The sequence below is a fragment of the Corapipo altera genome, unplaced genomic scaffold (genome assembly GCF_003945725.1).
Source record: "Corapipo altera isolate COAL_440 unplaced genomic scaffold, ASM394572v1 58, whole genome shotgun sequence".
NCBI lineage: Eukaryota > Metazoa > Chordata > Aves > Passeriformes > Pipridae > Corapipo > Corapipo altera.
In genome coordinates this window covers 4,157,688-4,179,917 of record NW_020884898.1, presented here as the reverse complement: position 1 = coordinate 4,179,917, position 22,230 = coordinate 4,157,688, and the positions used below count along the sequence as shown (strand labels likewise).

Below are 22,230 nucleotides of genomic sequence, written 5' to 3'. Positions count from 1 at the left end.
TAGATATCATATTACTTGAAGATTGAGCTGATTTCATCTCCATATACAGTAAGAAACAGGAGAGTATAGCTTTCAAACTACACATGACCTTTGTCAAAGCCCAACACACACACTTCATGCTAAATTCTTTTTAACGTTGTGTCAAATTTTTGTTAAACTGAGATTACAAGTGTCCCTGCCATATGCAGGGAATGATCAAAAAAGATAACCACATCAAAAGTGAGGATGCTTTCACATTACCTCTAACCAAGCCAGCATGGAGCACATGATGAAGTCCCACTCATTATCAGCCAAAGGAGCTGTGGAATACTTCAGCAACAAGGGAAAGTAGCGGATCATCTCAATGTTCAAACCAAGCAACTGAGCACTTGTTTCTTTCAGGCTGCTGTAATAAAAATACAGCCAAAGCTTATGTACCTTCATGTTGCAGACATGAGTATCTATATTCTTGCCTTCACTCCTCCTCTCATGACAAATTAGTCTGGCACCACCACACTTTGCCCTATGTGCTTTTGATACTCTGTCTATCAAAGGCCGAGTGCTACATTAGCTGCCAAGACTACATAAGATTCCTAAATTACAGATTCCTAAATTTCTAAAATTTACACATTCGCTCGAGTAATATATTTACATAACTTATGAAATTTAGCAATTTCAATTAAATCAATGCAAGGAAAATAATAATTTTAAGTTAATCATTTAAGAAAATAATATAAGCCCTCAAGTCTTCAAATACTGTACATTATAAGTGTCCAAATATTGTACATTATCAGCTTAGATTAGATATGGGTGAGGCCTTGGCACAGGTTGCCCAGAGAGGCTGTGGCTGCCCCATCCCTGGAAGTTTTCAAAGCCAGGTTGGATGGAGCTCTGAGAGCAACCTGGTGCAGTGGAAGGTGTCCCTGCCTCTGGCAGCAGCATGGAATGAGATGAGCTTTACGGTGCCTTCCAACCCAGGCCACTCTATGGTTCTATGATTATTCTGAGACTTTGTTGCCAGGATTTTTCTCACTATAGTCAAGACAAATGAATGTTAGTATATCTTCACTCCTTGCTGGAAGCTTTTCAAGTTATATTTTTGGGTCCAGAATTTTAAAAGACAGACATCTAAGTCTGGTATCCAGGTTTTCTTCCTGCTACTGAAATAAACAATCAGAATTTAGAACTGATATCCAGCAACACTTACAAAAGTTGGTCAGTTCTAAATGCTTTTGAAAACAGTTGACATCTAGGTGCATTTAAATAACTCCTTAGTTTCCCAGTCTTCAACCATCCAGGTAATTTTCTGCAGTATGAGTTATTAAATACCTAAAGACAGGTATATGAAACCAAGGAATGCAGTTCTACAAAAGTTTAAATATCTAATAATAGAACAGTGGATGGCAGTTGTAATGTACAAATTGATTTTGTCTGAGTTAATAACTAGCCCATATTTTTAAACGCTTGTCTTAGAAATGAAAAAAAGCCAAGTTATCTCCACGTTGCACCCACCAGCTAAAGAGAAAGCTGTCCTCATTATCATTTTTCCAAGATATTATGATTTTCAGTATTCCAGGTAGTAGATGATCACAATCAACACTTCTATCATTCAGGCAGGAGTTCAAAATGGAAAGACACCCAAATGCTCCTATAATACAGTAAAAATACATTTTCAATAGTCTTAATTATCAAGACAAAACAAATGTTAAAATGTGTGTCAAATGACTGAATCATTTTATTTGAATGTAACATTAACCTCATAAGACAGTTTGGATAATACCTAAGCTTTCTTCTTTAAACATGTAATCCACAGATGCCATTGTTAAATCAGAAATACTATATCCAACCCAAACTTTAAAAAAAAACCAACAAAAAACACAAACCACCTTCTAGAAGATTAATTGATAGTTTATACAATTAACAAAAAGGAAAAATACCTGCTAAGATTGAAAACTCTTTGTGTTACTAAAAATGTAGTATGCTAAGCAATAATTTGGACAGATAGTGAAGGAAATGCAGCTGCGAGTTGTGAATTCTAGTATTAATGGCGTGTTAATTGGAGTTCTAGTTGGAATGTTAATTTTTACTTTCAGAGTGAAGTACTACTGTTGCAATAGTACTGTTTTCCATCCTTAAGAAAAACTTATCTAGATTTATCTAGATTTCTTGGAGAAAATGAACGTTTCCTACAAACACGATGACAAATAAGGCAAAGTACCACAAAGGCACAGCAAAACCAACCAACCAAACCCCTGCTTCACTTAACAGCTGAGCAACAATTTACAACAACTTTACCAGCACTTTTCTGACTTGAAAAGAAAAAGACCATTGGAATGGTAAGCCAACAGCCTATGTCCCATTTAATGTGAATTTGGATATATGTGGTCTGCTCAGGAATCCCTAGAAAACTGTGAAGCAGCAGAAAGGAAATGCAGATTACAAATAGGAGCACTCCACAGCACGTGAGGAGTGAGGATTCTTTTTCCCACTTTCTTCTGTTTAGAGTTTCACAGACACAATTTTTGCCTCACTGGTTCACTTAGAAAGCCAAGAAGGCTTAACTAAGTTCAAAGAGTAAGAGTTAGCGAAACTACCATAGCAGAAGGATTTTTAAGATTCTTCTCAATTGCTGCATGACACTAACACTGATAATTTTCACACTTTAAGGACATCCATTTGATGAATTCATCTGAAATCCTGAGGACACTGCCAAGAGACAGATATACACAGTTTAAAGTCACCAAAGATAGGGTGTTTTTTCAATTTAAGGAAGCACAGTCCTGTTAAAAAAGACAAAACCTATATTTCAGTTTTTATACAGACTGATCAATAACAGTATGTGCAAAAACATACAAAAGCAGTACTGTGAAAAAATAGAAAGTACTTTTAAATTACATCTAATTCATAAATGTGTGTGACCATTTCTAAATAATTTTCTTGAAAAGTAACAAGTGTGTGAAAATATAGACCCAAATTAAGTGGGTATATTCAAAGCAACATCTCAATCACCTCTTAAATCATTTTTCCACAGCTGCTGTAGGTGTATGCAGAGCAGTTGTGACTGAGCACACTGGATGCCATGCACTGGAGGAACTACTCAAAAATTGTATGTAAACGGTGAAAGAGTTCTTGCCAAAGCATCTGAAGACAATGATAACACTGCCAGCTGACAATAGTAATATTTTTGCATACTGTGTAAAGCCTAAATGCTTAACTGAAAACTTTGATATTTACAGATGTGTTTAAATAAGATAGACCACACAAGAAGTACAACAATATCAAAATGCTTTTAACAATTCAGCCTAAATCCTTTAGTTCCAATTTTGTACCAAGTAGTATAGCTTATACTTTCTGAACAAGGCTGAAAGAAATATGCAACTGAGAAAACATTTCTTTCTAGAAAAAATAATATTATTATAGTTAAAGCATTTTACCCAAAAGCAAACATTATTACAAAATAGTGTTCTTAAATTCTAATGAACTAGACTGAGGGAGGTAAGAACATACTCACCATCAGTGCTGGAAAGATCTGTCTGTGTGCATGTCATAAGTTTAGCCACACAGTGGAAGACAAGTTCTCTCTTTTCTTCCTCAATTAAGAAAGGTGATAAACACTGAAGTGTATGCAATCTGCCCTCTGTTAATGGCAGAAACCTATTAATACAAGCAAAACATCAAGAATTAAATGAACCAAAAAATTTAACTAGAAAATAAAATGTAAATTGTTTCATAATGATCTAATATCCTCTGATGTAACTAATCCCACACACTAAAACGCAGTCTCACTTTCATATGCCACACACATATATCACTTGATTTTCAGTCCTCAGTAGTCATTTGTCAGAATAAGGATTATTTAACATTATCAACATTCACAACAAACTGAAAGTTTATAGGCAGCAGTATTAAGATACCCTTCTGTTGTCTTAAAAAGTTCTCTCCTCTCCCAGGATACAGTGTTTTCTGCACGGATCACTTTAGCCATGGTTAAGGACCACAGTCTTCCATGTTCCTCTGATCTTCAAAGAAGAGGAAAGACCCTGGTTAATATATACAGATGCTCAGAGCACCACAAAAGCATTTGGATGAAGTTTGATTCAACACAGAGAAGGAAATATAGTGGTACTTAATACTCTATACAACACAAATGTGAAGACAAAGTTAAGAGTTGTTTTACTTGTACTCACCTATCAAATATAGTTTGCTGAAGGCTAGCTGTATTACTTAGTGTACTGAACTTCTTGTATGTGATGTGCATCTCTTCTAACATATGAAGATATTCCAGAAGCAGGGAAGGAGGATTCTCTAATTCTTCAATCCATTGTAAGGAGTACAACAGTTCTGCAACTAATTAAACAACAGAAACTGTTGTTTACAAATGACTGCTGAATATATTCAGTGCATAAGCAAGATGTTTCAAGTTAAGTTTTTGTTGGGTTTTTTTTAATATGTTTTTAATGCATTAAAAGTATTATATCACAATCTCAGGTGCTTAAGAGCATGAACTGGATATTTAGCATTGTACCATAAAATACAAGAAAACAAAAAGCTACAGTAATCTGTTCTAGATATTCAAGAAATTTTAAAGCAAATCAAGCAAGCACGACACGAATTACAACTCCTCTCTATTCTCCTCCTTTTTTTGACATATACTTCTTGCAGACAAGACAAGCAAGACGTAAGTCCAGAAGAAAACCAAACAAAATTTGATGACAAGAGCTAGCATGTGGTTCCTTCATTAGCTTACAAAGACCCACACCAAGCAATTACACTTCTCATCATGGTGAGATTTTTGGAGATAGAATTGTTAATTTTATTTGAGCACTCTAAAAATAAAAAGAAACTACATTCCACCTGGTGGAATTAAGAAAAATTGCTGCCTCAAGCTATATTTACATTATGGCTAAACCCTCAGGGCACGGATACAGTTCCTATTGACCACTCATGCCAATGCACTGTGTGTTTTGGCAATGAACAAATCTGAAGCTCATTTTAAATTGAAACATCTCCCAGTTGAAAGTTCTGTTGAGGTAGGATGTATATAATCAAAAAAGGTCCCAAGGATATAAACACTACACTTATACATACTTACACTTTTAAAGGAGACCTGAAGAAAAAAAACAAAACAAAACAAAACAAACGAACAACAAAAGGTAAAAGGATAATTTCTCATACCTATATGCCAGTCTTTAACTATGCATTTCTAATTATCAATCCAGGTTACAACTACTATAAAATAAAATTCCTTTAAGTTTTACCATTGTAACTTACTTATATCGTCAATTTTCTTTCTTTCAGCATCATCATTTCCATGGACTGCAGCATTTTCCAATACAAGAAGAACCATTTTACTTAATAAGGCTGAAGTACACAAATGGCCTGGAAGTTTACTTGTGTCACACAGCTTGACACTTGATCCCAGAGGTTCACAATTCATACTAAGCCTTCCTTCCAAAAGAGGTTTGTGTATCCACTGTAATATGTGCATAAAAAGAGTCTGAACAAATAACTGGCATTTTAATAATGCACAGAAGAGCTATGATCTCTTTAATCTTGAAAATTCAGAATTACTAAAAAATAACCACGAAACATATAAATTGACAGCAAAAGCACAATAGTGAGGATGACCCGTTCCAGCATATTAAAAAACCTAAATGCACAGCAGTAATTTGAAACTGCCTTGCTGCTTCAGAAACAAATATGTTTCTTTAGAATTCTACATATTTTACAAAAAATACTAGGTTTACTGAAGATGGGTGGTTGGATAGGAAATTTATGTCCTTCCCCACTCTTTACTATATGTATGTCAGCATTTTGTTGATAGTCAGCACACCATGTTCCTCTGCAGATATTGGCATCTTTCACAAAATTAATCTTTTTGAAGAATTAAAGTACATCTTCACAACGTACATTTTGTCAGAAAAACCTCCAGAATTTTTAAGCAAGGGTAAGAAAAGGGTAATTTTGATTTTCTACAGTAGTACTGGAATGTATCCATAAACAGAGAGATTTTGTCCTTTTCACGGACAGAGGCTGAAAAGAACCTCTGCACAGACATACGAGTATTCATAACTGCAGTGCCACGTCAGAAGAAAGAATGCTTACTACCCTAAGGGAGAGAGGCTTGAGGAAAGATTGGCTACCCCATACAAGCACATTATCATTTCCATACCTCAGTAGACAAAGACTCATGCAACTTCCCCCACTCCGTTTTGTTCGGTGTGATATGCTCAACAAAAGCCCTCACAAGGTATCCAGATTGTCCATCAGCTTCCATGAGCTTCGACAACAAATCACTAACTGCAGAGATCAATGTCTGAAGACTGAGAAAAGGAGAAAACACTGCAAACAAGTTTGGCACTCTCCAGTAAAAGCAAGCTGCATATTCTACACTGATACAGTGCTCTATATGTTGTACCAATGCTCTATACCTGTTGTACCAGTGGTGGTTTTCTGCTCTGCACACGACCTTCAACACGCTGAAAAGTGTCTCAGCAATACAAATGACCATTAAATAAAAAATAGTATAGCACTGATCTTAGTTTGTTTTAGAGAACAACATATTATGAAGCAGACATGTGCATCCCAATTACCTTTTAACATCCAAAGAGGAAGACTGAATTTGATTCTTGACCCACAGTGCAGCTTTAAGCAAAAAGGTACTCTGTTTGTGTGTGCTCTGAAGCTGATGCACAAGTGAATTTACACCAGACATCCAAGTGTGTTTTAATTTGCATACAAGTAAATCTATTGTAGGGAAAAGAAAAAAGAAAACAAAACAATAACAAATGGACAAGAAGACCACCACAAACAGGTAAACTCTAATTGCAATCTACAGCCTACAGCATGTAAATCTACATGGACAGCATGTCTAAAGGTCCTTGAGAAGGAAAACAGTTCTCTTTTCTATGTGGTTACATGGAAAAAGTATCAAGGGCAAATATACAGCTCTCTTGTTGCAGAGCAATTTTAAATTAACTATGACACACACAGGTAAAATTTAATTTAATGGAGAATAAGTGATGTTCCTGTTGTCTACTACAATATGTCCACATGGTCTTCAAAACCAGATCTTTTTACTGAAATACTGAACATTCACAGCATCAATAGTCATTTGCAAAGCAACAGTGGTTCTCAAGCTAGTACTTCATTTCTGTGACAACTTTGAAACATTGTATTTATTTGTGTTGATGTCAGTAAATGCATGTACAAATTTATCACTCTCAAATTCCGCCTTCAAAGAATATAAATCAGGATCTCAGTCTGAACATGAGATGCTGCTAAAGAGAGAGGTATGGATCACAATTTGTCTGGGCAACTTAACCAATACAAATGGTTTCAGAATAAATACATGTGTCTGAAGTGATTGCACACATTTTTTCATAGAATCCCTACACTACAAAATGAACAAAAAAAATGCTCATTTCTTGTATTTCATAGACTTTAAATAACTTACATAACACTCCGAAAAGTGTGCAATATCACAGCCTCAAAGTTAACATCAAAGAAGTTTAAAAATCCTTGTAAAGGTGTACAGGACTTGATGTTTAGTAGTAACTATGGGCACTGTAAATTAAAGCATAAATTTTTGTATCAGTTACAGCTGCAAGTGCTCAATGCATGTGAATTCAGTATTCTATTACATACTTGAATCAGTTTCATGAAAAAGAAGAATTTAGATGTAATCATCATCTGTGAGAAAGTTTGGTTGAAGTTCTTTTTCTAGATTACCTGTTAAGTGTGTTGCATCCTGCCTCTGAGCACACAGCTGGAAGATGGTAAGCAGCAAGTCTTCTGAGGATGGCATCAGTAAACACCCTTTAACAGAGCTGAAAAAGCTTGAGGCTACATCACAGATGAAAGATACTGATGGTTCAGTATTTCCAGCTTCAGAAAGATCCTTTGCTTTAGATAGAGCTGCTTGAAGTTTATCAATAATCCTTTCGACAAAAGTTTCGTCAATCAATGATTCTATTGGGGAGAGGAAAAAACAGCATGCTTTGATTTCTTGATAAACATGGTCATTCAAAGGTGTCATATTAATATGGACCAATTTGGTTAATATTTACTGATTCTGAAACCAAAATAAACTGCAAAGCGGTTTCACTCTAATGCATACATAAAATCTCTTATTTCACAGACATCAAGGATCACCCAGCCAAAGTTTCACACTGCCAGTTATCTCCTCTCTAGACCAGCTGAAGCAGCTTCAAGAAAGGTATATAAAATAGAGCAAGTGCAGACTGATCCCTCCCCCTTTTATGCCTTCCTAGCTTCTGACAATCAACTGTGAGCCCAAGATTACACTTGGACTGCATACAATAACCCCAAGCAGACCAGTCTTCTGTGAACATGCTTGGCTCCTTTTTTGTGGGATCCAAGCAGGCCAATCCCATTTATCCTCAAACTCCACAACACCCTGTGGCAATGAGTTCCATTATTTAATTCTAAATTGGATGAAGAAGTGTACTTTTCCCTCAAGACTGTTATCTAAACATCTGTTAGCAACTCAGGTTCTTCCACTGAAAGGAAACAATGAAAAATTTCTTCCTATTTGCATTTTCCATACAAATTATGATTTTATAGCTCTTTAGCACAAGCCCATCCCTAACCACTTTCATTGCAAGTTAAAAATTCTAGTCTGTTTTATTGCCTCTACAAGCAGAAGCCACTGCTTGTCTAACCATCCCTGCCAGCTTTCTTTGGGCATATTCTAATTCTATCACACTTTTTCTCAAAAGCATACAGGTGACCTAGAATATTGCAGTGACCAAAACCACAGGCAGTATTACAGATACTGACTACAGATTCAATGCATTGACTACATGTCATTTGTCTTGGGTTCTTTTCACAGCAGCTCCTGATAACCTGTATTCCTTTTTTACTGCTGAGCACAACCTGCCACTTACAGGGAACCACCACGACGACTGAAGGTCTCTTTTTGAGTTTTAACAGCTCAGAGCCTATCACTGAATCGTTACAGTTACAGTTGGTTCTTCCCTTGTATACTTGTGATATTTACTGGTTTTGGATTTCTTTTGTACTTATATCAGTTAAGCATTCAGTATCACAACACACTGCTACAGGTCTGTGAAGTTTCAGTTTTGATTACTCTGAATAATTTATCAGAAACAATTATCTTCCTTTCAGTATTTATCCTTTTTCCCCTTTAATTCTTATCAACTGATAGGCTACTGATCCATGAAAGGCTCTTTCATTTCCTTCATGGCAATTTACTTAGAGAAACTGAGATAAGAGATTTAAAAAAATTTTTTGAAAGTCCACAAACTCTATTTTGGCCTAAATCACTAAGTCAAGAACCACCATAGCTCCTGAAAGTCTCTTAGGCTTCAACCAATATGAATTAAAAACAGGTTACCCAGCAGAAAACGAGCTCAGCAGTACCCCCAGCTCTAGAGTCAGAAAATAAAAGTCATTGGAAAATCAGCCCTATTTGAATCTAAATATGAATCTGTTCTTTAAACACTGACTTTGTTTAGCAATGTGGAGCAAGAAAACAGTTCAGGTATAAAAAAAGAAAGCCCAAAAGAAATAAACAAAAACTTCAAACCAACAAATGAACCACAAGAAGAAAGCCTAAATGTTCCAAATTAAATATTCTGGAAGATTTCAAATTTTTTCCAACCTTATGCAAAGCATAAGTGCACTTCACTTACGCTTTACACTTCACAAACTCCAAGGATTATACATGCTTACCACTTTTAACGTGCTGTGACAACACCAAGCTCAGGAGGGTCCACCTTTCTGAAGAGGCTGAGTCTGATGAGGCTGTGCTGGGTTTTAAACACAGGTGGCACAGATCATCTGCCAGCATCACCAGTCTTTCTCCAAGTGTATCTCCCTTCAGCCAGTCAGAGACTAAGGAAAGTTTTGTTGTGCTTGAGCATGCCTGAACCACGAGAAAATAATTCTAAGAATCTTTAAAGAGTATAGAATCGTAGAATAGTTTGGATTGGAAAGGACCTTAAAGATCATCTTCCATGTTCCAATTCAAGCACCAACCCCCCCTGCCACAGACAGGGATACCTTCCTCTAGACCAAATTGCTCCATGCCCCATCCAACCAGGCCTTGAACACTTCCAGGGATGTGGCATTTACAACTTTCTGGGCAACTTGTTTTTAACTATTATTACTAAGTAAGCATAAGATTACTATGTCAAACCTACACATAGAGTGGGAATCATATCATCTGTCACAAACAATAAGTCTTTAGGTGTTTACATCTGCAAGAATCCCCCCAGCTTTCTTTTTGGTCAGAGACAGCAGCTCATGGCTAGGTCAGACCTCTGCTGTAGAGCAAAAACAGTCACCTCCTGAAAACGCTTCCTTTTCCTGTTCTTCAGCTATAGAGCCCAGGGAATTCCTACATTGGAATTACAAAAATAACTTTTGGATGACCAAGTTGGCTGAAATAAAACCTACTTACAACATAAAATCCATTTATAGCACCTGAATTTCTTTAAAAAGAAATGGAGGGTCACAAATCAAAAACATTATTTTGGTGATGAGGCACTCTAAGTTACAAAATCATAAAAACTGAGTATTCCTAAAATACACAGCATGTGTGAGGGAAGATACTGTGGTCTACACCCTGGATTATAAATCCAGTGCAATGAGTTTTTGTCCAAAAGTTTGTCATACACTTCCTATTGCATCCCATGTAATTACTTAAATGTCAGTCTCAATATTGGGTGTGAAAAAATGGAATACTACCTTTTCCTTGTAAGCATCATGTAAGGCTGATGACAGAAATGATCATTTAAGCTACTGGTCTAATCCCCAGCTCCATTCTCTCTAGCTTAGCATGGATAACCAACAAATCAGGAATCCCTCTGGTTCAAAAAGCAAACTGACCAAAAATAGAAGGGATAAAGATTCTTTTGTTTTGGTATCATCATTTCATTTTTAAAACTGTCCCCAGATTTAAATGCATTTAAAACAAACACTACTCTGAAACTATTAATGTAAGATTTTCAAACTAGGGAAATTATCACTACATAGGTTAAAAAAAAAAAAAAAGTCATTCAAACACTCATTCAAAAAAGTCATTCAAACGTGAGTCCCAAAGCTAACACCAGACAAATATTCAAAACTACACATAAGAAGAACAAAAAAAAAATAAATCTTAAAGGGTACCTTTTGAATTATCTGGAGAAAAATAATCCATTTCAGATCCATCTGAAAAGAAAAACAAATTCCATAATATTTAACAAATTTTTTTGCTGAATAGGAAGAATTAATACTATTTTAACTGTTCTGCAGGGATTAAGTAGAAGTTGCTAAATTTCAGTAACAAAATCAATAAGGGATTTCATTTAAAAGAAGGGCCACCAACGATTAGTACAAAACCACACTGTATAAAGAAGTAAGAGCAGAGAAATTCTGATGTTCCTTTATTTTAATGATTTTTACAATACAGAAAGGAACAGACGTCGTAACCTTTCCCCCCAACACTGTCATGTCAAGCTTTCCTGAATCTACCTTCCTTAAGTTGAGCTTACCCAAGTTCATGTAGAATTTTTTCTATTTGACAGTGCCAATATAAGATTATTAATGAACAACAGCCCACAAACAGTCATGACTTTGATAAAAATTAATGACATAATCTACAAGTCATACCTTTGCTAAATCATCAAGAATGATTTTCCTTTCTTCATTACTGTTGCAACAACGAAGCACGCTGTATAAAATATCAACTAGGAAATGGGTGTCTTTTCTCCAGTCTTCTTTCAGCCAAGTTATTAAATTCATATACAGAAATTGTACAGATGGACTTCTGTTATGAGCTTTCATTTTGTTTTGGGATTCAGCTTGAGCATGGCTGGCATCATTTCCCTGCTCTAAAAGTACTTGGAAAACTCTGTTTGAGGAAAAAGAGTTGAGCAGGGCAGAGAGAAATTTCAAATGCTGTTCTGACTTCTGTTCATTGACATACACAATGCTCAGCTCAGCAAGGTTGCAGACTAAGTTCTCTAAAGGTTCTTTCCTTAGATGTGAGCTATGCTGCAAGTCAGCCTGTATTTCAGAGTCACCTTTTCTCACTTCTGTGAGCTTTCCATTCTCTGTGTTTCTTTCAGATTCATCCTCGTCTGTAAATCTGATTTTTAGAAATTTTTTATTGTTTGGTTTGGTAGCACTCTTTGGATTCTGAAGAATTTCTAGCATACCAGATATGGCAAACAATGATTTCTCATCAGCATCCAACCTATCGACATGAAGTACACACATTTTTAAAAGATGGTCCCAAAAATTTGACAACAGTTTCTGGAAAACTTCATCTGTGCCATCATCACTGGAGAGTTCTGCTTTAGCTTCCCAGGAGCTCAGCATTTCTGCTGTTTGATAAAATAATGGTCCACTTTGTAACATGGGCTCCTTAAGAACAGCACTGGTAAAAGGAATTAGCTATAAAGAAAAAAAAAATTATTAAAGAACAGTGATACAGTTAAAAAATCATTTTATTCTTTGTCATGCCACGAAATTATATAATTTTATATAACTAATAATTGCAGAAGCAATTCTAAAAATACCAGAATTACTCAAGCTCGAACACTTGAACACTCATGCTTGAAAATACACAGGATGGCTTTTCTTTCCTTAAATATAATTTAAACTGCACAGTTAAAAGGATGACTTTATAGGAAGAAAAAAAATTACTCAATTCAGTAACATTATTTTTGTTACTCATGGCTCTCTACAACTGCCTGAAAGGAGGTTGTAGCAAGGTGAGGGTCAGTCCCTTCTGCCACATCTCAAATAAAAGGATGAGAGGAAACGGCCTTTAATGGCACCAGAGGAGGGTCAGACTAGACATAAGAAAAAAAAATTCACTGAAAGAGTGGTGAGGCACTGGAATACATTGCCCAGGGAGGTGGTGAAGTCACTGTCTCTACAAGTGTTCAAGAGGTGTCTGGACGTGGCACTTGGGGATGTGGTTATGGGGTAATTATGGTGGTACTGGGTTGATGGTGGAACTAGATGATCTTGAAGGTCTCTTCCAACCTGGGTGATTTTGTGTGATTTTTTTCTTTTAAAAATCTAGGGAAACTTTCAACAGAGAAGTAAATCCTCACCTAAATTTCACATTTTTCCTTAACGTTATTAAAATATTAATAATGTTAATTAATAACAATGGTAATTATTAAATGTACATACAAAAATATTCAATATTTCTAATAAATACCTGGTCAGATATAAGCATTTGATGAATTTGGGTTTGGTCATCCTCTTCTGTTTTCTGTAGTACAGCAAAGCACAGACACTCCATAAATGCAGTTATAATTGCTGAACTTTCTGAAGGGCTGGCTATTGCCCGCTCACTTGACAACCTGTGAGAGGCAACATCAGAGGGAGGGCACACTCAGGCAACTGTGCTTCCAAGAAACCCCATATGAATGCCATGAATATACCCTCTGTTATGTTGTTCTGATCCAGACAACACCAATATGGGAATATAGGATCATAGAATCATTTACAGGAGTCAGATCAAAACAAATTCAAAATAAAGAGTTAATAAACCCAGGCATTTAATATAACTTGTACTAAAATAACTTCTTCATCCAGTCTTAGCATTCACAAAGAAATATCTATATAAATAGAGGAACCAGATCCAGTCAGGCATACTGTCACATGCTTCAGCTGGCTGTCAAAACTCCTTTGCAATTTTCTACACACACCACAAAGGTTCAGAAAATGTCACTTACTGTCATTACAGATAAGAAAAAGAAAACAAAGTCACCTAAAGCCAGTTTCCCAGTAACCACTTTGAGCTTGAAAAACCAGAATTCGTTTGCTTTTTAACGAAAATTAGATCACACAAATTACCAGAGAAATATTACAATCACAGAATATTCTGAGTTGGAAGGGACCCACAAGGATCACCAACTCCAGCTCTTGAGTGAATGGCCCATATGGGGATCAAACTCACAACCTTGGTGGCTCTAACCAACTCACAACCTGAGATTGGCTCTAACCAACTGAGCCAATCTCAGGGTCATCATTTTACTACTGGTAATAACATTCAATACACTTTTCAAAACCAACCCATATATAACTCTCTTCTCCAAGAGCTCTGATACAGCCCACACCAACATCAGCTGAGAACTGATTTTTGTTTAAATAAATGGCATTTTAGTCTTCCATAAAATAATTTCTCTATGCTTTTGAGTACACAATGCACACATATCTATTGAAATTAGATCTGACAGAAAGTTGGTTTTGATGCATTTTAAAGGCAAAAACTGACAGCAGTTTCAATCCTTTAAAAATCAGTATCAAAAGAATTAAGGTTCCTGCATACAGGAAATTTCACTACCACAATGCTAATCCCCAATAACCTCTGTAAAAATTATACACTGGTGAGAAGAGCCTGATTCTTAAGAGTCACTCCTAATTTTAAATTAATTTCTCATTTTAAAATTTGTCACGGAATAAACACAAAGTTTTGACAAGGAAAGGTAAGAATGCTTTTTATAAGGAAGATGTAATAAAATCAAAAGGAAAGCTGAAGGTTTCTGATGACAGGAACAGGTACAAAGGACTGACTCTAGTTTTAGATATTTAAAAGAATTTTTAAAATATTATTTTCATTCATTTTTAAAAGCTTGAAGAAGATTAGTTCTCTTATTTCCAAATGTAAAAGAGATTGATTTCAAATAAATAAATCTGTGGTTCATACCCTTGAATTAAAGAGCCGAAAAAAGTTCTGAAATATTCCAGCTTCGGTTTCATAACAGCAGGAGGTACCTTGCTAATGAAGGGCAAGAGGTTGGGGTATATAACAGTAGCCAGCCCTCGTCCACCTTCTCGAAGCACTGTCCATAGCTTTGGCAGAACTCCCTTTCTGGCATTCACATGACTCCAACAGTCCTACAGAAAGAAATTCACTTTCTGTAAATCAAACAAGAATATGTTGCCTCAGAAGAACTCCCAAGCTAGACATTTAACCTACCTCCCCATATCGTAGCTGAAAGAAGTTATTGTAAAATTTAAATTCTCTTAAGTTACTCTCTTTCCAGTATTTTCTAAAATCACTTTCTCCCTATTTCAGCTTGTGAATTTAAGAAGTTAACACAACAAAAATATTTCTGCACTGTTTAAAATCAACTGACTTTCCTCATTAGCCAGCTGGAATCAAAGGCTTCTCTTTAATAATGCTTTCATGATGCTTCATAAAAGTCATCATTGCAATTAGCCCAGTATTTAATTTTAAGCTCTCATTATCAAGTGATACTGACTTTAGAAGCATCACCCACTTCAAAACTCTCTTCAAAAATTTCCTGATGGTTACAAAATACTTTGGCACTTTCTCCTTCCCAAAATTTTTTGTCAGCTGATCTATTCTATTTATTATAATACTCAGTATAGTTCCAGATACCTATATTTATAAAAGGCTGAGCAAAGATTGTTTGGGGTTTTTTTTCCACACAAATTGTTACAGTTCATACCAGCATTACAAAAGAGATCTTCATTATTAAGGTCTCAAAACATCCCAGTCTATGGCAACACCTCATCCTGCTAATAAATTCAAATCTGGTATTTCACTTAAAATTCAGTCAAAAAAACAAAAAAAGGAAAAGCTATAGAACCCTTAAACTTGAAGGGGAAACAAACAAACAAAAAATGCATTGTAGGTCATTTTTTTAACTGTCTTTAACCAAGAAAAAGGTTTTAAACATTATTTGACTTACTAGTAACTACATTTAATGAAAGGGATTCAGGTTAATTCAATTAAACTCATGAAACAACTCCAATTTTTTATCAAATACGCTGGACACAATAAAGTTACACCAAAACCCTAAGGAGGAAGAAGGAGTATGTAGCCTTGAGGAGTTCATGTTATTAATCATAAAGAAAACCCAGTCAAGCCCTTCTTCTAATTCTACACAGAGAACTTGGTGAAAAGTTAAGTTCGAGTTAAATATCTGCCTCTTAGTTTTCCCCATTACCTCAATAGTGGTGAGAGCATAAAGTACAGCTTCCCAAAGAGCAGGACACACCACTGCATCGCTGTCATCAATGCTCAGAAGAACAGCAGGACAAACTCTTGGTGCTTCAGCTTTCACCAGCTCAGGCAAGTGCTGGCAAAAAGCAGAAATCAGCTCAAAGAAAGCTGAGCGAACCTGACAGAGACCACAGGAAAAAAAACAAAATTTGTCACTACATGTAGTTTATAACATTCCTTTTAAAGTCAACATAACTTACAACGTCTGGTCCCCATATTTCATCATATCAGCAAAAGTTTAGATATTATTAAAGAAAAATAAAGCAATTATTAAACAGACTTATCAAACGTTTTAAAGCAATTTGTTCAGTTGTATTTTAATATACTTCTCAAAAGGCATTTTTTCCCAAAAGCAACTTGAAACTTGTTAAAAAATACTACCTCATGAGTTCATCACTCTGTGCACTACTGGTCTTAGCAGACTAAAGATCAATAAAATGGTTTAAAAATTGAAAATCCCAAAGCACTAAGAACACAATCAGTAAGCTGATAGATTTTGTATCTTTTAGATGAATTTTAAATGATGGCAGATTGCCAAGAAGTAGATCATGATGATATAGAAATAACAATTTGGTCTGCTGGGTAAATTTTAGAGCAATACTGTCTATTTAAGGCCTAGAAACCTGAAGGCTGTTTCAAATACAAGCAAAGTGCAAAGTTCATTCTTGTAGAATACAAGTAACTAATACTTCCTTAGGTTGAGTGTATCACCTTTAACTAAAACCAATCAATATAAAGAAGAAATTAAAAAGTCACCTGTGGTATGCTGTGTTTGCTGTATTTCCAAAATTTGTTTTGGGACACAAGCGACATTAACTTTTCCTCCAGTGAATGCATCTCTTTTTTGGGCAACATGTTAAGCAACTTTTTTAAAGCTAACAAGGAACAGGTCAGAATCCGAAAAAATTTGGCTTCCCTTTCTTCTTCTGGTACAGTTCTCAGAAGGCAAAACAAACAAAAAAATTAAAGTGAACAACAAATAAATCAGTAGGCTTCCCAAGTTCTTCTAAACTAAACTGTCTTCAGTTTTTTAGTGTTCTTCTTTTGATTTCAGGTGCTAGCAATGTGAATACATAAACTTTCCATAGGTTCTAAATTACATTATGAAGTGTTCGGAAGAGTTTCAAGTCATCTCATATTCTGCCTAAGCACAAATGCTACTCCTAAAACAGCTGAAACAAGAATTACATAACTGGTAACACTTTCAAAAGCATTTAAACTTAAGTCCCAAAGAAAGTCACTAGGAACTGGACTCAAATAAATACTCTGCCTCTTGAAACAAAACTAAATCCACTACCTCCAGGGACAGAGAACCCAAAACAGACCCAAACTTAAATCATACACATTAAAGCAGGCAAACATACTGGGGGTCACTGAGTGTATCAGCTGTCTCTTTCAGAAGGTGATCTTGAAGTACCTAAGGGGAAAAAACCCGAAACATATAAACACAAAGAAATGCAATATTTATATGTGAACAATATAGTCCATACCTTACTCAGAAACAGCTCTACAATAACATTTCCCAACCTCTCAGCTGTCTATTTTAGACAAGCTAGTGAAAAAGAAAATAATTTAATTGACTCATGATCAACATAGTAGCTGTTTGAATTAAACCTCCATAACACTCTGTAAGTTGCAGCCCTGTGCCAGTGTGCTTCTGCTACAAAGAAGCCAAACTGAGGAAAACAAAAATAGTTCCGTTTGTGTGCGATGGGCCAGCAAGGCAATCTTTTTTACTTTTTTAATCCAGTCAATTCAGTTTCATATAAGACTGGCATAAGAGGATTAACCTTAGTCATTACTAAACTTGTAGAGGCTGAAACACTGCTCAGCATTCTTTATTCCTTTTTCACTGCAGCTGAACTACTCCAGCATCTTTATTCCATCTGTCAGTAACATTAAGTGTTGACTGAGCATCATTACACAGAAATGCACACAAGAAAATTCACTACTCATTCCTCTGTGTTCATCACAGTGTTCTTATTACCATACTCTTTTATATTTATTTATATAAGTTCTTCCCTGTGAGGGTGGTGAGGCCCTGGCATGGGTTGCCCAGAGAAGCTGTGGCTGCCCCACCCCTGGAAGTGTTCAAGGCCAGGTTAGATGAGGCTTGGAGCAGCCTGGGATAGTGAAAGGTAACCCTGCCCATGGTAGGGGGGTGCAACTGGATGATCTTTAAGGTCCCTTCCAACCCACACTGTTCTACATTCTCTTCACAGGATCAAAGTTTCAGGTGAGAAAGAAATTTAAAAGTGAAGAATGGATGGGAGCAGGATGAGTTTTAAATTTACAATAATAGTTGATATATACAAAGCCTTAAAGAAACACAAAAGTATAAACTCACATTAAGAATTTCATCTTTACAAAACACTAAGGCTTCAGGCTGTTTGCTTGAAGGAAAAGCTTTTTCAAAAGCTACTTTTGCAGCAGAAGCAGCAGGAGAGTAAGTGTCACACTGAGCAATCAGCCAGTATCCCATGATACTTTTTAAGTAAGGGGCTAAGTGTTTTTTTACTTTAAGAATCAGTTGCTCAAAAGATTGCTGAGTTGCTTCTCGAACACGGCGATCATGATCCTGCCAGAATAAAAAAGAAAGGAAAGTTAATGTTTGTTGGTTTAAGAAATGCACCTTTGATGCCAGATACTTCAAAGCAGAGGTGATGATTAAAAAGCCATTTTTGTGATTAATTGGGCTACCTAGCTTTGAAAATACACACCGATGACAATAAAGTCTTGGTATCCCTAGGTATGGGGAGAGCCACAACTTAGTAGCATCATATTCCCAGAAATGTTGTATACTCACAGTTGTAACCTTTTCCCAATATCCCCAACTACAGTATCTGTTTTCAATTTATACAAACATTTAACATAAAGACAAGAGGCAAGAGAAACAGGAAACCTCGAAGACATCTTTTGAATTAGAACTACCATAAGTCTACAGAAACACTGCATCATTATTATTTATGTGCATATGAATTTACAACATCATGACTTTCTAGGCTCTTGGCTCTTGAAAGAAACACTAGGAATTGCTCTAATGGATAAGAATAGTGACCCATTCTGTCCCATATCATGTTTTCAAGAGTAGCCAGTCCAGAGAGTTTAAAATGTATTAAATATATCAAAAAATTATTTATTATCTGGCTACACATGGTCTTCCATGTTTGGGTTTGGTTTTGGCCATTTTTTAATATTAAGTCTGGTCAGATATCAGTCCTAGGTCAAAAAGATTTATAATTATATTAACTAAACAGTCTCTTCAGCCATTCTAGAAGGTCCATAAAAGAACTTTTCCTGAGAAGAAATATCCTACCATCTTTTAAACATAAAGATCTAACAACAGATATCTCCATCAATGAAATAACGCCCAGACACCCAAAAGTTCAAGATTCCACACACTGCCAAAACTGAAATATCTCCACAATAAAGAACAATAATTTCCTTCAACTTCATGGTTTTCCTAGAACAATTCAGTAATTCCAACAAAGGTAGATAACATCAATAAAGACCACCTTGGAGGTTATTCCAGAGAGAGGAAGTATACAGAGAAGTTTCTAATTTAAATACTTCAGTACTTACTAGTGAAATTTTACAATAAATTCTTGGCCAGTAAGGAAGAACACCTTTAACAACTTCTGCTTCTCTTTCCTTGCACATTGTCCCAAACTCTTGCATAGCCTAAAATCAAAATATCAAGAGAATGACTTAAGAAGTCAGACAGATATCTTCTGTAATTTACCAGCTTATATCTGAAACTGCAACTCTCTTTTTAAAAAATCAATTCATCTCTTGCAATAGAGCATCTATAGAGATAACTGCATGATGGACCTTCCTAGAGGTTATCCAAGATAACTTCTGGATTGCAATTCTAGCAAATCTACCAATATGAAATTAATATTAGTTATGTTCACATATTCCTCTCCCATCCTTAAGAAAAGTGTATTGTTTTCCAATTAAAAAAAAAAAAAAGAATTATGGGAGACAAAGGACACACTTACTTTTAATTTTGTTGTGACGTCCCTTTTAGAAAGTTTTCGCAACACCATCCGGAAATCGGCATCCACAAGGTTGTCTATCTCCTCTGCTCCTTGAATTGCAGGAACATATCCTAGATCACTCTGAGATGTTCCAAAGCCAATAAACCCAGGCACTGTTCCACGTTCTTTGGCAAGGAGCTCTGCAGCTCGGCCGCTGCTAGAAGGCTGACAAAAAAACAGGGGCAGCGGTCAATTATGTATTTAATTTTATTTTGCATGCATCATGCGTTTGAAATGATGATCCTATTTATACTGTATGATTAACCTTCTAATTAAAATAAAGTCTCACAAACAAAAGGCCACCTATGTTTTGAACATATAGGTTTGACCTAGAAAATTATTCTTCGCTTTAGAATCAAGCTGAGAAAGTTGGGGCTGTTCATTTGGGAAAAGAGAAGGCTCTGAGGAGACTTCCAGTATCTGAAGGGAGCCTACAAGGAAGCCAGAGAGGGACTCTTCATCAGGAACTACAGTGAGAGGACAAGGGGGAATGGCTTCAAACCGAGAGTAGGTTTAAATGAGATATGAGGAAGAAATTCTTCCCTGTGAGAGTGGTGAGGCAGTGGCACAGGTTGCCCGGAGAAACTGTGGATGCTCCATCCCTGGAAGTGTTCAAGGCCAGGTTGGACAGAGCTCGGAACAACCTTATCTAGTGGAAAGTAACCTTGCTCATGGCAGATGGTTGGAACTAGACGGCTTTAAGGTCCCTTCCAAACCCAAGCCATCCTGTGATTCTATTCTCTGATTCTATGAATCAGCATTCCCTTTTCTCATAATCCATGATAACTTATGGAAAGTTTTATTGGATTTATACACACATAAAAAAGCGTAACAGGAAAGTCCTTCTGTAACCAAACAATTTCTTAAGAAACTATTTATCCTCTTTCAATACTTTCGTTTTTCCTAGTTCTCCTCATGGGCTAATAAGGACTCCCAGGAAATGCTATTTCTATCACTGGGAAAAATAAGAACAGATACACAAAACATTCTCCCAGTAACAGAGTAGCCAAAAAGGATTTAGAGGAATGGAATAAAGGGTGCATATGTAACAGAGTATAATACCAGTTAGTATTACTAACTGGTATGTAGTGTGTGTGTTTTCCAATTTAGCATCTCTTCCAGTTTGCCCCAGTTGCTCACTGTACCACTGGCTCGTGTTTATTTCAACCATACTCCTTTGGAAAGACTGCCCCACCACCGACTGATGCTTTAATGTTCTCTCTGATACCTCATATTCCAAACACCTTTTACTTCCTAACGGCAGTTGCAGTTTTGTGAGCTTGTGGGGTTTAAGTAATCTTTTCTGAATGCGACCCCTCAACTATTAAGAACATGCTGCGCTGTGTTCTCTAGTCTTCTCTAAATCCACGGAGGAATTACAGAACCTGAGCACAAGGTTTCGCACACATCCTGAGCGAGTGCCACTTAGGACAGATTTCACACCACCACTGCCCTGGCGGCAAGACAGAGACACCAAAACAGGTGAATTCTAAGACTCTCCACAGAAAACCACGCTGAACTTTGCTGAACTTAGACCCGTGGTGATTCTGTAGTTACGCGCCCCTACCGCCGCCCCTCTCCGTACAAACACCACGGCAGCAGCAGTCACACACCCCTAAGCACGCCCCAGGCCCACAGGTGCCCACCGGGCCCGACGACCGCGCCGCCTCCCCGCCGGAGCTGCGCCTCGGCGGCCCACGGCAGCCGGAGGGGCCGGGCCCGCCAGCCCCCGAGGCCCGGGCCGCACCGCCCTTCCCGGCCCCGCTGAGCGAGGCCCCCGGGGGCGGCCGTTCCCCGTCCCACGGCCCGCGCTCACCCGCAGGTTGCCCTTGGTTCGCTGCTTGTTCTTGCCCCCCATGGCGGCGGCGGCGGCGGCGGCACCGGGACGGGCCGGCACCGACAGGGAGCGAGCGGCACTTCCGGGGCGGGGCCGGGCTGACGGGGACACCCTGGCGCTCAAAAAATCCACCGGAGAATAAAAATCCATCGGTCTCAAACGCGCGGAGACTTCGGGCGTCCCGTGGCGCCTCTACGGACCTGCGGTCTCCTCGTACACTTAAAGGGACTCTGGATTTGGGAGTTTCAGCCAGAGGCAAAACCGCCCCTGCCGAATGACGCCACTCCGAGGTATCGCTACAAATTTTACTGGATCTGTACAGAAATATTTAATCAACATTTATTAAAAAT

At 37.1% G+C, this 22,230-nt stretch overlaps 1 protein-coding gene across 2 annotated transcripts in view; it reads right to left on the bottom strand.

Annotated features, from left to right (window-relative positions):
• Positions 1-22,165, bottom strand: part of LTN1 (listerin E3 ubiquitin protein ligase 1) — a 38,909-nt gene extending 16,744 nt beyond the window's left edge. For both annotated transcript variants that reach the window (XR_003528542.1, XM_027648702.1), the window contains exons 1-21: positions 21,860-22,165; positions 20,005-20,208; positions 19,586-19,684; positions 18,351-18,581; positions 17,368-17,420; positions 16,760-16,940; positions 15,948-16,121; positions 14,678-14,868; positions 13,184-13,328; positions 11,620-12,405; positions 11,137-11,178; positions 9,697-9,889; positions 7,711-7,950; positions 6,573-6,726; positions 6,152-6,302; positions 5,251-5,452; positions 4,167-4,326; positions 3,894-3,998; positions 3,491-3,633; positions 1,492-1,627; positions 241-385 (exon numbers count right to left, since the gene is read on the bottom strand). Coding sequence is in view for 1 of the 2 variants with exons in the window: in XM_027648702.1 (XP_027504503.1) it covers positions 241-385; positions 1,492-1,627; positions 3,491-3,633; positions 3,894-3,998; positions 4,167-4,326; positions 5,251-5,452; positions 6,152-6,302; positions 6,573-6,726; positions 7,711-7,950; positions 9,697-9,889; positions 11,137-11,178; positions 11,620-12,405; positions 13,184-13,328; positions 14,678-14,868; positions 15,948-16,121; positions 16,760-16,940; positions 17,368-17,420; positions 18,351-18,581; positions 19,586-19,684; positions 20,005-20,208; positions 21,860-22,030 (3,906 nt within the window). In the remaining variant the exon portion in view is untranslated. The remainder of the gene's footprint in view (positions 1-240; positions 386-1,491; positions 1,628-3,490; positions 3,634-3,893; positions 3,999-4,166; positions 4,327-5,250; positions 5,453-6,151; positions 6,303-6,572; positions 6,727-7,710; positions 7,951-9,696; positions 9,890-11,136; positions 11,179-11,619; positions 12,406-13,183; positions 13,329-14,677; positions 14,869-15,947; positions 16,122-16,759; positions 16,941-17,367; positions 17,421-18,350; positions 18,582-19,585; positions 19,685-20,004; positions 20,209-21,859) is intronic.
• Between the last annotated feature and the right edge of the window lie 65 nt (positions 22,166-22,230).